This window comes from Myripristis murdjan, chromosome 18, assembly GCF_902150065.1.
Source record: "Myripristis murdjan chromosome 18, fMyrMur1.1, whole genome shotgun sequence".
NCBI lineage: Eukaryota > Metazoa > Chordata > Actinopteri > Holocentriformes > Holocentridae > Myripristis > Myripristis murdjan.
The window spans coordinates 12,517,344-12,532,468 of NC_043997.1; the positions used below are offsets into that span (position 1 = coordinate 12,517,344).

Genomic DNA, 15,125 nt, shown 5'->3' on the forward strand with positions numbered 1-15,125 from the left:
ACAGCACTGTGGAATCTGTTTTTGCTTTATTTTCTTCCCTTCTTTTGCAACAGGATGAAAAATTATTCAACATCTTCCAGAAGGCTCCAAAAACAGAACTTGACAGCATCAAGAATTATGCACTAATCATCCTTTTCGGTGATCTCCATGAGTACATCACATTTTTCTCTCTCCCAAACCATCATTCTATTCTGAAAGAAGAACAAGCTGCAAATGTCACATTCAGACAAAAAAATTTGGACAGCTTGCCTTTCTTTTCTCAACACGGGACATGCTTGTACCTTGGAGTACAAATCTTGAAAGCACGCCTGCTGGGAGAGCGATCACCTCTCTGCTCATTATTCTTACACCTCTCGCCCCTTATGACCACAACGACATTCAGGAATCTGAGGGGACTTACGAAAAACAATAATAAAAAGAGGAGGGGTGGAAAAATAATACAGAAATAGTCTTGAAGAGTCCTGCATTTCAGCGGTGCAGGAACTTTAAGAGGGGGAGTTCTCAACCCCTCCAGTAACCCCCCTTCCCACCCCTCCCCCAGTGCTTGATTTGGCCCAAGTGTGTATGCAAATGCCTGTATGCATGTAAACATGTGTTTGGTGTGTGTGACAATACGAAAAAGTGTGTGGGTGTGTATCAGAGGGAGCGAGCGTCCCCTGGGCTGCCTCAGGAGGTGTTGGTGATGGGTTTGTATTTCTTGAGACGGGTCCACTGTCCCGTAGCGTAGTTCATTTCGAAGACTGTGTCCACCAGCATGGTGGTGCTGCCGGTGCCGTCGGCCTTAGGCAGGACCTCCGTGTGCTCGCTCAGCTTGATCTGGATGATGTCACCCTGCTCCGGGCACGGGTTCTCTGCAAGAGACGGCCCGGGACAGAGAGTGGTTAGCATGGGAGAACAAGAGTGTCTCAAGACTCAACCTTCTTTCCTCTTTCCTTCCTTCCTCCTTCTGACACTCCGGTGCTTTTCATACTCCACTCAAGACACTCTAACAGGTAATAACTTTATTTTGTTAAGTGTGATTAAGGACTATGGAAATAAATTCATATTTTTGAATTTGAACTCAAAGCTATAGAGCTCAAATATCAATATATAACGTATTGTAAGAGTAACTGCAAGCTGTCTTATTTCTACTTGGTTGTTAATACAATAACATTTTTTTTCTGAGTTCCATGTACAATATCTTCAGCAAGTTCATACAAATCGAAGAGGTCATTGTTTCCATAGCAACGGCACAAGATCTAAGGTTGTTTGTGGTCGGTAGCTGCGCCAGACCAAAGTAACTTTAGTCAGCTGCTGAACTGTCAGTGGCTGCCAGACCTCATGCCATTTTTTATTGGTTGGGACAGAAGTGTGCACAGGGGTGAAAATTTAATCTTGAATTACAAATCAATATCTTTTATTGTCACTGTTGAAAACAAGGAAAAGACAATCAATGACATCACTTGAAAGCTGTATAAGTAATTGGAGAATATTAACTGAATCTGCTAATTTTAACTTGTTCTTAATTTTTCGAAAGTCCTCTAATGAAATTCAATAAGAAATTTACTAAGATGTGGTTGTGATGGTGATGACTGATTGGAAAAAATGATTAGGTAAATAAAGAATTCTCAGCTTTTAAAAAAATCTTTTTTTTTTTTTTTTTAAAAAGGATTATTACTTAGGACTGTTTTGCCTTTTGTTAAGTAGAAGTAAGTGCAGAGAGAGGGGAGGAGGATTTAATGCAACAAACATCTAAAGCAGGTTTTGATCCTTGGTTACAGTTTGTGCCTAAAACAGCTGAGCCACCAGGATGCCTAACAAATTAAATAACGTTTCTATTATTTGTCAAATTACAATATTTCTATTTACAACAAATAAAAATTGGTGTTTGTACGACTGTGTACACAAACACTGTACTACACTAAACAGTGAAGTTTCCCATAATTGAAAAAATACAGTGAATGTCTAAAAACAGGTGTTGTGATCAAGCATAAAGAGACAGACAAGGAATATGACTTCAGTTGGAAATAAATAGGAGGTGTATTTCAATAGAAGCAGAACTATTTTATCCCTGATGGCAGCACTCAAGTACCAGAATGCGTCATACAGGCTCATTCACATGTTTTTGATCAGGCAGCTGGTGAGACGACTGCAGTACCTCTGGATCCAGCCATGAAGCCCAGGATGAGGGCCTTCTCCGGTCTGGTGACCTTGTTGGCTGTCTTGAACATTTCCTGGGCAGCGTACATCTGGTCTCTCTGGGGGGGCAGACACAGCATATGGCAGGGAATTTAACTTGCTCAAGAGACGTGTCAATATAAGAAAAAGTTGTTTCAAAAACTACGCTTTCAGGATCTGAAATTAGGAAGGGAAACTAAATTAGGAAGGGAAATATTTACTGTTTGGAAATGATGTCTGACTTTACCGTGAGCGAGAGGTTCTTTTTGGGTTGGGGTTGTGGCGGCGTGGGGGTCGGTGTCGGGGTGGGGGTCTGAGGCGTGCTGGGCGGCTGGGTGGGGGTCTCTGGCTGGCTGGCGGTGGCAGCGGCAGGGGGCCCGTTGCTGGCGGGGGTGGAGGCCGGCGTGCTGGGAGACGTGGGCGTGGCGGGGCTGGCCGTGGTGCTGGCGTTGTACATGGGCGTCCTCTGTTTGTACTGGCCTGGTAACGTGGCAGCTGTGCCGCCGCCTGCCGTGGCTGACTCCTCCGGCTGCCGGGCTGACTGCAGGGCATCCCGTCCTGAACCGCCTGCGTTCGCTGAAGAGGAGGATGATTAGGGGGAGACTTGGTGAGATTGATATTCAACTGATCCCCATGAGGAAATGTGTTGTTTTTGCTTGCTTGATTCCACAGGGAGTAAGCTCATTAAATTAAAATATTCTATCAATATCAGTTTCTTTACTATTTTGGTCCTGGATCCTTTCTAATTTATTTTCCCTTTACAAACTTTTTAAAGATCCTGAAGTCTGATACTGAGTAACTGAACTGACTTAAATTCTACTAACAACTTCACACTACAGTGAATAAAAAAATCTAATTAATGTGTATTTATTTTGTTACTAAGTACCACTGCATTGTATATTATAATATGTCCTTGAAAAAAAATCCTGGAAATTATTTATTTAAAAGAGTGAGAACCTTGTTAGCTGCTCCTGCTTTTACTCCATACTCTGGTTTTTGTCCCTGTTGTTTTGGACACTGGATGTGAGGGAAACGTCTGTGTGAATGGAAAATACAATGCCATCTTATCTGATCTAACCTGGCTGTGCCTCTGAGCTGGGAATGTAGGAGGAGGAGGGCACCATGCTGGGTGTGGCTGGTAGGTAGCTGGTTGACGGGAGGGCGCTCTCGTTGTTCAACGCACCGAGTTTCTGAAACACAAGTTGCACAAGTGCATGTTTGCGAGATAGTCAGTGAGGGGAAAGTAAAGAAGGAAACAGACTAAACAGTTCATAAGAAACTGTGTATGGGTGTGACACAGACATAGAGAAAACAAAAGACAGACAAATATAGTGGTGTACCTGTGCAGAGACCAGACCAGCAGCGTAGTCCGGTGTGGCGTTCTCCACCACGGCTTCCTCTTTGGCTGCTTTCTCTCCAGCCTCCGTTTCTAAAGTGGAGACATAACATTAGCCTCAATATAACCACACATTTTATTTACATGTAACTCAACTTTAAGAAAAGTGAGAAAAGCAAAAATATGAAGCTATTGGGCAGAGTGGAAAGAGTGAGAAAGAGATAGAGAAAGAAAGAAAGAGAGAGAAATTTACTTGTAAAAGTCAGAAAATGAGCTGAAAAAAAAATTTACCCAACGTCTTTCTTCTCCTCTTAGCCTCTCTGCCAGCTCCGACCATGTCCAGCTCTGAAATGTCCAACAACTGAAAAACAAACAACAAATTACTCTTTAGAGATGTATTTGATTGACCGCAATGCCAAAAAACAAGTAAATCATTTACACCTCTGAGCAATTTCAGTGGCACAGTTTAGTGACAAAATGCAAAGCGATAAAAAAAGCAGTTATCCAAAACAAACACATAAATACACAAGTAAATACAAGACTATTGGGGTGAGATAAAAGGGTGACTGTGAGAAAATCTCTGATCTCACAAATGGTGCAAAAATGACATACACAACAAGACATATCCATTTAAAAAACAGAAATGGAATAAAATAAGCTTGGCGTGGAATATTAAAATGCAAAGAAAATAAATACTGTGTTGTTTTTTGTTGGCTGCCGACAGCTCTATAAATCCAAGATTACCTTGACCCCCCTCTCTTTGCGCAGGGGCGTCCGTGCGGGGGGAATGGGTGTGCGGTTACTGGGAGGGCTGAACATACTGGGTGTGGTGGGGCTGCGGAACGGGGCCTTGGGAATCCCCTTGAGCGGCGCTGCGACAAAAACATTAACACACATCTTAGCAACAGAGATGGAGGTCAGTGGCTAAAATAATTTCTTCTTGAACTACCATTTGAGCAAAAATACACAATACAATAAAAACCAAATTATTGAGCTTTGTAAAGGACAAGGACTTTGGTTGGCAAAATGAAAACTTTGACAAAGAATCATGAATTTGTCATACTGGTTTTTCATTAAGAATGGACATAGAAAAATGCAATCTTTTTGTGTGTGTGTGTGTGTGTGTAGTTTAGCAGTGTTTGTGTGTTTGACTGTTGAACTCACTAGTGGTGTCAATCTTTTTGACCAGGCCTCTCCCTTTGGCATGAAAAGGCACTCCGGCTGTCTTTTTCAGCTGTTGGGCTGTCTCTGTGGCTAGAATAAGAACAGCAACAGCATCATAAGGAAATCAAGAACAACAACTTAACATTCTCTTACATTATTAATTAGACATTACAAGTCATTAGATAACCCATCTGCCTCTCTGGAAAAATGAAAAATTTAACAAACATACAAAAACTTACTTACAAAAATATAAAATAGTAAACATAGTAATTTATGCCAACTTCCCTTGTACAGCAGATACTGTCTGTCATTTATGTACTAAATGGAGGGAAATAATGACTTACATTTCTGTAGCAGCTCTGCTCTGAGGGTGGCGCTCTTGGGTTTCCTCTTGAGCTGGAAGTGTTTGACGGGGGGTGTCAGGGGTCCCACCAGTGTGGTCAGAGCGCTCTTGTTTAGGTACTGACACTCCAGTGGCAGCATGGCGGACGCCTCACACTCGCTCACTGTGGGTGAAGGAGGGAACAGATGGGATGCAAGATGGGAAGTCACCTCAAGTCAAAAAAAAAAAAAAAGTGATTCTTTGAGTGTGGCTGCGGGATGTGCTTACTCTGACAGGCATTTTGGTATGTGCCCAGCCGTCATTATGAGGTTTGTAGTTATAAAACCAAAACTGTCTGCTAAAATAAATGATAGCGTCTTGTAAACTTTTTGGAGTCCACAACCATTGTGGCAAGGTGACAAAAATACTGTTTCCTGCTCTAGAAATGAATCAGCAACAGGTGTCAGTGGATGTTATGCAAAACAAATACCAACATCAACGTTTTTGTGCCATCACTTACAATTTATCAACAAATTATAGTGTAAATATCTGTCCAGTTGCAACACATTGCTCTATTGTGTGTTTTACATTTGCTTCTCAGTATTTAAACAAATTAAATGTTGTGCCAACATTATAGGCATGTTACAATTTAATACCGAAACTGAAAACTGTGATTCTGCATTCTTCAGTTCACTGCACTGTAAGTGTAGTGAACTGTAAGTTTTTTTTCTCATCATTTCTTGCACCTCAAAGTGTTTTTTAGCACTTTGAAATTACAGTGAGCAGCACATCCATAATCTAGAACTTTCAATACTGTTTTGATTAACAATGACAAGGCGTAAGAACTGGCTTTTCTACAAGCTCATACAAAAGATTTCCACAGCTACACTGCACAAACTTTACTTGTCTCTGGGTGGGCCACTTTCCAGTGTGGACTGTAATCTAATAACACACACCTAGAACGGTCTCATACATGATTCACATGAACACTTCTTTTGAAACAAATCAATTAAACCCTTAAAACAACTGGCTTTCATGTCAACTGTGTAAGACCACAGCATTTTCACTGATAAAATGTTATGTTCTTGATTATTTCTAGCATCTCAGGATTATGCATGACAAGTAACTGCATAATGCAGAACAAATTACAGCGAGTGCACAAAAGACAGTCAACATAAGTGTCTCTGAATGCATCTAGATAATAAGTTATTATTATTATTATTATTATTATTATCTAAAACATCTTTGAAAACAAGTGTGAATTTGCAATAGCTGCCACCATGTACGCACATGCATCCATGGGTTCATGCATTCACACACACTCACTCGACTTGCTCAAGTCCACCAATGAAAAAGGAGCTTTGCTAAGTCCGATGATGCTGGTTCATGAGTTATAAAAGGGGATGTGGCAAAATGGCGTGTGTTGGTCTGTCTATCTGTGTGTCTTTCTCCTAAAGTTAGCCATGTTATGTGAATCCATTTAGAACTTATGCACCTTTTTGTTATAAGCCACTCCCACTGCGACACCCCTTTTTAGCCAATTGGCATGAATACACACACACATACACACACAAACTTGACCGTCATGCCAAATTTCAGCCTCCTAGGGCAAAAACTGTGGCTGCCAAATGGTGGGTTTTTTTTGTGGACCAACCAACAGACTGAGCGAGCTGAAGAGCTGCTGGTCACTGCTAGAGAGAGTAAAGGTCACTGGAACATGCATCTTAGTGTTTTCTTCAGTCAACTTGACTTTTATGCTCTCCATTAACTCCCCAAATATGTCACATATATTTGGGTGATGACCAGTGATAATAACAAGGAGGAGAAATTCCCACCCTACACCATCAAAATGTTGCCGAGTTCATCTACTCCTTGAGTCACTTTGGCAGGAGACCAACATCATTTGGAGGTCCTCTTCTATCTGGAAGCCGTTTGTGTCCTAGCCAGCCCGTTCTGGCAATAATTACCAAAACACTATTCAATTTATAGATTGCTGATAGTTTATTTACACTAAAAACAACTGCATATGTGCATAATGAGATACCACTGAAACCCTTGAAATACTCACCCTCAGTCTAGCTATTCCCACCTACAACTCACTAGACAAAATTTCTACCTGTATCAATGATTACAATATTCAACTCTAGCTCTAGCTGTTCAAACTTCCACAGAACCACAGCAAACAGGCGGAAATGTTGAAAATTCATGTGGTTTCCTAGTTTCCTCAAAGGACCAGCATATTTTTGGCTACTATAAGCTTCACTAGCTGCACTGCTCTTTTCCAGGATGCAGAGTTTACTATGCACAAACATTACACACCAAATAATCTGACATTATTGATTGCTGATAAGCTGCTGTGTGCAGATGTGAGACAATTCCAGTTCTAAGATCCATGTTTGTCTCTGGGTGGGACAATTCGACAGTCATTCATAGTACGTGTCAAGCACAAGAAATTCCTACCCTCATACTCAAGATTGTCTGCTCAGTGAGTTGCTTTGACCAACATCATATGAAGGTCAGTTTCTATCTAAATGTTGGTTTAGTCCCTAAATCAGCCAGTGTAGCCAATCATGGAAATAACTACCAACACAATATAATTTATGGACTGTTTTACTGTACTCACTGTACTATAAATCAACCAGAACTTTAGACTGTATCCATAAGAACAATAATCACACCCTGGTATGTTGTTACAACCTCCACTGAAACACAGCAAACAGCATGATCTGGTGAAGTGCTGAAAGCTCATGTGGGTCCCTTGTTTGCTCACGAGAACCAGCACATTTTTAACCACTGTAAGGCCGACTACCCACACTGCTCTTTCCCAAGATGCCAAGGTCACTGCATGTACGGTAAATATTAGATTACTTCTAACCTGGTGCTATGCTGTGTTTCTTGCAAAACAACACTGCATATATGTGGTAATTTTGGTTCTAAGATTCAAGTTTCCTTGTGGGCCAGCTTGATGTGATTTAGCCAGTTGCAGTAGGTGTTGCAGTTTAAAATGGCTCCTTTTTTGTATATTTTAATCCTGGTGTATGGACAATAGGTAAAATTGCAAATTAAAATTGCTGGGTTCTATGGCCTAATGGTGAATTATCATTTAGATTTTTCATGGTGCAGGGGAAATTTCTTGAGTGGCTGCTGTGGAAGTGTTACAAAAACTAAATGTACACCAAGGAAACGCCAACACATCCCCTACCTTTCTCCCGGAGCTCCCCTAGGATGTCCTGTACATTTGGATTTTGCTCCTCCAAGTCCAGATTAAGGGAGCCCGTCTCTGGAAAGGATTTAAGGATGTCAGCAACCATCAGCACCCAGGGCTCAGAATCCACCGTAGCCAGCTGGATGATCTCCGACAGGGCCTCCTTCATCTGACGACAAAGGCAGGTGGTGTTAGAGTTAGTCCAATAATTTGCACTAAGAAAGAATGAAAGCCTGGCACTCTGAGAATTCACTGGATTGATGGATCATACTTTACTGAAATTTTTAATGCATCATTTGCAACAGCACATAAAAAAAAAAGAAATCAGGATACAAAACAAAAAATGCATACATTTACCTAACATTACAATCACTAAGGACAATACTTAGTGCAGATGTCAAGGCGCTTTGGTAAACATTCAATGTGGGATTGTGCTCCTCATTAAACCCTAGAATTGACTCATACACAAGAGTGTTTCAGTCTGACCCCGCATCTCCGGTTTGATGGTAGCTGTGCTAGAGACAATGATATTGTAGCTTCAAATTTAGCTTCAAGAAAAAGTTGAAACAACACTTGATGCAAATAAGCCTGTACTAATCCCCAGAGGTGATTTTGGTGTATTTCAAACTGATTCTGTCTTATTTACTGTAGCATCTTTTTCTTTAATTATTTAGAAGACGGGTGATTGCTGAATCGTTAAATGATGGTTTATGTAATGTTTTTATTCTTGTGATGGACCCCAGGAAGACTAGCTTTTGTCTTGACAAAAGCTAATGGGGATCCTAATAAACAATAAACAATATTGCCCAGCCTGAGTATGATGTTATGATAGGCTGATTCATAAACTTGCAACTTCTTCCAAATCTTATTACATCAACAAAATACTAGATGATAAACACTACTGAACTAGTAGCTCCAGATTAATGAGAGGATAAGCTACTACAACCACTACTATACACTACTCTGCTGTTTAGACTGGACAGTCACCTGGGCGACCACGACTGAAACTGAGGGAGATCTTAATCATGCAGTCAGGAAACGGGACAGGAGGCAGCAGTAGTCTTGTCACCTCTCTCAGCATATTTGCATGCAGTTTTAGTAAGACACACTAATGCCCTGCACAGCGGGGATGGTGAGGCGGCTCAGGCGGCTGGGCTTTGCTGCAGGTTAGCGGTGAGAGCCGTGGTAACGCCCTCTGAGGCGGCACTGACAACCTCAGTGAGCTACACTCCGACCGTGTCTACACTATAAACACACACTGTTTAGCCGACTGTGGAGCTCGCAAACCAGCACGGAAAGGCTGTAGTTGTATTTTAGCGGTAGTTGTAAGAGCTAACGTCGACTTTTGTAGTGTTATCAGACCGGACGACAGCAAAAAAAGACCGAAGACTCACATGAAACATAACGTTAACCCCCGTTTCTAACATTAACCGCCGTCTTAGCCTAGCCGACTTCATTTTAGCTACATAATTAACCGATGCGGTGCTTAATTGTCAACGTAGTGAACATTAGCTGGTTATAATTGAGTAAACAGTGAAAAAAGCCCGGGGTCGACTTTTTTTTTTTCTTCCTCCGGCTACCTAGCGCTACCTGCCAGGCTAAGCTAGTCGGCTAGCAGCGATAACGACCCACCTCGTCAACGGTCCGCCGAGGGAGATGCAGCATCCCGAGCAGCAGCTTGAGCTTCACGGGCGGCGACAGGCTGGAAAAACACAGCCGTATGTTGTCAATGACTGACACGGTGAGGAGAGAGGCGATACTGGAGGGCGCCCAAAGTTCGTCTGTGGAGCCGAGTTTATTATGAAGCCACAGGCCGGTGTCGCTATCCTTCATCGACGCCATCTTGGAAAAAGAAGTAGTTTGAGTTCGGGCATTTTAACGGGCTACCTAAGAAAACATCAGTCAGGACCCCGCGCACACAGAAGGGGGCGGGGCCGACTCGGCTTCACGCTTATATTCTTCAACATTTATTTATAAACATAGACATTTACATTAGAAATTAGTAGTAGCAGCAATAAATATGTGCATTATGTGTGTGTGTATGTGGATTAATCCTACTTGTGCATCAGTCCTATTTGTAAAAAAGTATGCATTATGTATACAAATGTGCATTAATCCTACAAAAAAGGAAAAATAGACTAGTAAAAATAGATACGAACTTTAAGCGGGGCTCCATTTCCTTTTTCCATATGCAAAACAGGGCTTTCTTTTTTTAAAGTTTCACATTTGCATGTGAAATTGTGATTAAAGTATTCATTTTGTAGCTCTTTCTTGCAAGACGTCCAACCAAACACATTTGTCAAAAACACAGGAAGAGTCAGTACAGAAACACATGATACTGAAGTTAACAAGGCACTACATATTTTTACATATTTTCTCGTGTCAGCTGCATCAAGTGAGATAACCAAGTCTGATGTGGTGCACAGAGCATAACACCACATGGAATAACATCAAAAACAACAATATACTCTGTAAGACTACCAAAAAATCACCTGACAGAGATGGAGAAATTATGGAAAGCCAAATAGTTTTCCATATCCCCCTCCAACTGTATGGTATAGGCTTATATGGCATTCTGCAGTCTTTGCAACAAATATAGCAAAGTCCTTTACAAAACACAATACACACATAAGGCTAAATAAAAAAAAAAAAAAATAAAGTGTGCATTTATTATTTTGTAATACTGTGGTAAAAACACTGAAACACACTTTGTGCTCATCATTAGTCTGAGTTTGAAGTCTCCACACAGCTCCTTGGCGTCAGCGCACACCAGCCCAACGCGCATGCGCGATCCCCTCATCCACATAATACAATTCTAGGTGGGCATCCTCCGCTGGGCTGATCGTCTGCAAAAAAAGATAATTCTGTTGTGAGTATTAAATGTACTGATCATTTAATGTCAGGATCATGTGTGTTTAAAGGTAAATAAACGCGCACCGAGGAGAATTAGACGCATTTCACATCAGAGCCTTTTGTGATTTCACCCACTGACGGTCGCGTAGCACATTATCCGCTTTTGTATTGTGTCCAGGCCCGTGTAAATATCGCCTCTCGGTTTTATTCTGCCTGTCAAAGGGATCTGATCGCACCGGGTTCCTGCTTCGTGATGGCATCGGCTGGATATCTGCAGGCGGCGGTGCTTCTCCTGGCGCTGCAGCTCCTGGTCCTCGGTGCGGCTGATGCTGAGCAGGAGACCGGCACCGTCATCCCCGCAGAAAGTAGGTGGATTACAACTACATTTGCATTTTTTAAATTATTATTATTGTTATTATTTTACCCCAAGACTCTTGTTTTTCCATTTTAGATCAAATTGAGCCTGTTGTATTTATGTCATCTCAGTGAGGCAGGAGCAGACCCCCACTTTGTTGAGGTGTTAGAAATTGTAGGTCATGCTGTGTGCTGGGCCATATCTGATATCCATGCAAATGAAATTCCTCCGGGGTTCGTCAGGCTGATCCGGTGATGGACGGTGGTGCAGTCTCTGGGATGTATTACTGCTTAAATGAATGATTAATTAAAGAACAACCACATATAGTTAAATGAATAAATGAAGAGGTGTGCAAAGATATAAAATGTAGTTTTTACAGACTTAAAAATGGACTGCAGGTGGATTAGTAGTATCTAAATAAGTAATAAGCATCTAAAAGTCTATTATTAAGCTTATTAAAGTAGTATTGCTGTCTATGGGGGGAAGAGTTTTGGAGGCCTGGGTTGATCTCTACATGCTGCTGCTGTGGCTTTTTGCCTCAGTTTGGTTTGAAGTCTTCATTGCATCTTCTTGCTTGTTCTGTTTTATAATTGCATTGTGGATTACTGCACTTTCTATTTTGCAAAATAAAACAGAAAGGCTCCTTTGTGTGGATGGTGACCGAGTGACTAAGAGCAAATGTGGGCCCTGAAGGCAGGAGAAGCACCACGGAGCTACAGCTGTTTTGTGAACGCTCCACTTGTCTCCTATTTTTTCAGGCCGCCCGTGTGTGGACTGCCACGCGTTCGAGTTCATGCAGAGGGCACTTCAAGACTTAAAGAAGACCGCTTTCAACCTGGATGCCAGGGTGGGTGGAAATCCTCCTCTCATGGTCGGATTTGATCTTTCATTGAGTCACTTTTGTTCTGTGATGTTTGTGTGTTATTCTAAAGATCCTGTTTTACTCAGTGACACTGGAAAGTTTAAATTCAAGCAGCAGATGAATGTGCAGACGCTGCAGCTCCACACTCCCATAATAATACTTTGCAGATAGATGTAGATTAGCTGAGAGGGTGTTAAGTTGAAGGGTGCAGTAAGGGGGTATTCACCAGGTGAACTGTAAGATGAAACCCTCATAGGCAGAGGAGTTTTAATACTGGATGCTGATTGGCTAACAGCACCAGCTCCATTAATTTAAATGAGGCAAATCTGCTGAATGGAGGGTCTAGGATTTTAATAATGGTGCAGTGATGAGGTGCTGGGATGCTTTGACTGCATTTAGCTTGAAAAAGTTGTGAAAATTAAGTAACCTTTTATTTAACCCCTTAAACACATTCATAATGTCACAATGACCTTATTAAACATCATGACAATCATGATTATATATGTAAATAAATTGAAGAATGTTTGAAATCCAACAATAGTGCAGAATTATTGCTATTATTTCATTATTTCTGTAGTTTGTAGGCCACTGTGTGTTGTTCCTAATCGTCAGTATGTAGTGTAATATGTTAGTCTTCCAGTACTTGGTTAAAGAGAATGATTATAATGATCGTTTAATCATCTCTAGACAATATTTCTGTTGCAGAGATGATGTGCTGTGTCATGTTTATGTGTCTTTTCATCCAGTAAGATGTTGTTTTCTCTTTCTCTCCCTCTCCAGACGGAGACGCTGGTGCTGCGGGCGGAGAGGAGGGCTCTGTGTGACTGTATGCCCACCAACTCGCTGCGCTGAGCTCATAGGGGTGTGTGTGTGCGTGCGTGCGTGTGTGTGTGTGTGTGTACACTGTGTTTCACAGCCACGACCACATCTGAGGACGCTTCCATTAATCATCACGCACCAACAGCCCCTCTCCAAACCTCCCTCCATGTCCCGTCTGATATGAATTTAAGATTTCTTTCACGCAACAGGCACTTTAATTTTCTTTTCTCTCGATTTGAGCGTTTGATGTGAAATCATGCGTTATTAGGCATGTTTTGTTTCGCCTCATTTGGGATGACTTTAATTCCACCATTGGGTTTTTGCTCTATTACGTTGTGAAACACATGCCTGTGAGTTTGCTTGATTTTCTTGTCATGGGATTCGGGTCCATTTGTCTCATAGCGCACCCACAACTATTTGTACTCCTGTAGTGTTCGACTGTATAATGTAGATAGAATGTATTGGCAAATTTATTTCTCGAATGTGTTGAAAGAGATTGTTTACGACGATTACACACATCAAACTGTAGCATTTCATGTGGAATACCCGTAATTTGTTAAACTGATTAATAATTTTAAGTTAGTTATTAGCAATCAGCAAAATTACTTTAAGTTCTTTTTTTGAGAGGCAACCTCACATTGTTTCATTACAGCTTCATAAAACCTTGGGCTCATTTGCAAAAGTGTTGAGTAACTTCTTTTAAATACAGCGTCTTTCCTTTGTAATAACCATGAACTGCTAAAATAAAAAATAAATAATAATAAAAAAAAAACAACTTTATTATGTAAAGACAGAAGAAATCATACTATAGTTAGTATAGAGTAGTATAGTTTGACCAGAAACTAATATTTTCTGCCAGCAGAGAGAAAAGGGTGTTTTCTGAGGGGGAAAAAAAGTTTATTTGTAGGTCTTGATCGAGCACAGCACTGTAGCATGAATTTACAGCACTTTTTGTGAACCTAAATTTCATCGAGACTCTATGTATACATGTGTACACTGGTCTGTGTAACGTAGATGTGTAAAGGCTTGTTGTCTTTCCTGTCTGGCAGAGCTGTATGAAAGAATAAAGTGAAACAGTAGAGCGGTAGATGAAGTGTGATGCCCTGATATGGGATGGGGGGATGGGTAGAGGAATATGCAGCGGGGGAAAGAGGGATAGGAGTGATAGCTGCTTTATCGTTGTTGCTTGTTCATGATCAGCATCCTCTGTTCGCATCATGTCAAAAGAACTGCCTTTGTTACGTTCATGTTGTATCTGCCATTAAAAACACTGAGAAATCCTCACTGCTGTAGAGTCTGTTCATTGTCCCAGAGCTCAACTGAGCGCATCGCAGAGAAATAATAGAAAAATAACAATTAAAATACAAAAACAAAAATAGCAATACAGGACAGAATTGTTGTAATATATTAAAAGGACATTTGAATGAAAACAGTACCAGATATAATACCAATAAAATCAATCAAGTCTTGATTTCTTGCCCTAGACGTGACTTGCTTTAGGTAATCTGAAATCAAAAGGGGAAAGCCATTCTGAAGTTTAGGATTAGCAAAAGTGAGATTATTTTAATATGAATATTCTTTAATATTGGCTTTATATTGAAAATAGACCTTGCCAGATGCACTTAGTGTTTTTCTCTAAAATGAGTGTAAGAAGTGCATTGCTCTTCTTATGTGAAAAAGGCTCCGATCACTCATTCACATCCATGGATCTAATTTTCTGAATTGCAATCAGGAAAAAAACATAGAACGATGTTTATGCAGGCTGCATGTATAGCTAAACCATCTGCCACTGTTAATTTAGGTCTTTTTATTCATAGCACTGCAGCTTAAAATAAACTACGTATAGCGCTATTTTGACTACTGGTCGTCCAAGACTTCAGTCATTTCAGCTTTTTTTTTTTTTCTAGTGGCATTTTATCTAAGGAGCTGGTCTGCAGTTTAAACCCTGTCCAAAGTGTGTGTGTGTGTGTGTGTGTGTGTGTGTGCGTGCTCCCAGTCTCAGAAGTGCTGTTGTCAGGCCCTGCTGTTCTTAGCTGACCTCATCCCCACCCA

At 41.1% G+C, this 15,125-nt stretch overlaps 2 protein-coding genes across 2 annotated transcripts; one reads left to right on the forward strand and one right to left on the reverse strand.

The window, feature by feature from the left end:
* Positions 1-7: 7 nt before the first annotated feature.
* Positions 8-10,054, reverse strand: nelfa (negative elongation factor complex member A). The gene is made up of 11 exons (XM_030076223.1): positions 9,817-10,054; positions 8,182-8,353; positions 5,002-5,163; positions 4,658-4,747; positions 4,238-4,365; positions 3,785-3,854; positions 3,498-3,586; positions 3,236-3,347; positions 2,405-2,733; positions 2,138-2,237; positions 8-851 (listed from the first exon to the last, which is right to left on the reverse strand). The coding sequence occupies exons 1-11, from the start codon at positions 10,024-10,026 to the stop codon at positions 667-669; spliced, it is 1,647 nt and encodes a 548-aa protein (XP_029932083.1). The 5' UTR covers positions 10,027-10,054; the 3' UTR covers positions 8-666.
* A 71-nt stretch (positions 10,055-10,125) lies between these two features.
* nicol1 (NELL2 interacting cell ontogeny regulator 1) lies at positions 10,126-14,355 on the forward strand. The gene is made up of 4 exons (XM_030076224.1): positions 10,126-11,053; positions 11,260-11,402; positions 12,151-12,239; positions 13,035-14,355. The coding sequence occupies exons 2-4, from the start codon at positions 11,291-11,293 to the stop codon at positions 13,104-13,106; spliced, it is 273 nt and encodes a 90-aa protein (XP_029932084.1). The 5' UTR covers positions 10,126-11,053; positions 11,260-11,290; the 3' UTR covers positions 13,107-14,355.
* Positions 14,356-15,125: the final 770 nt, after the last annotated feature.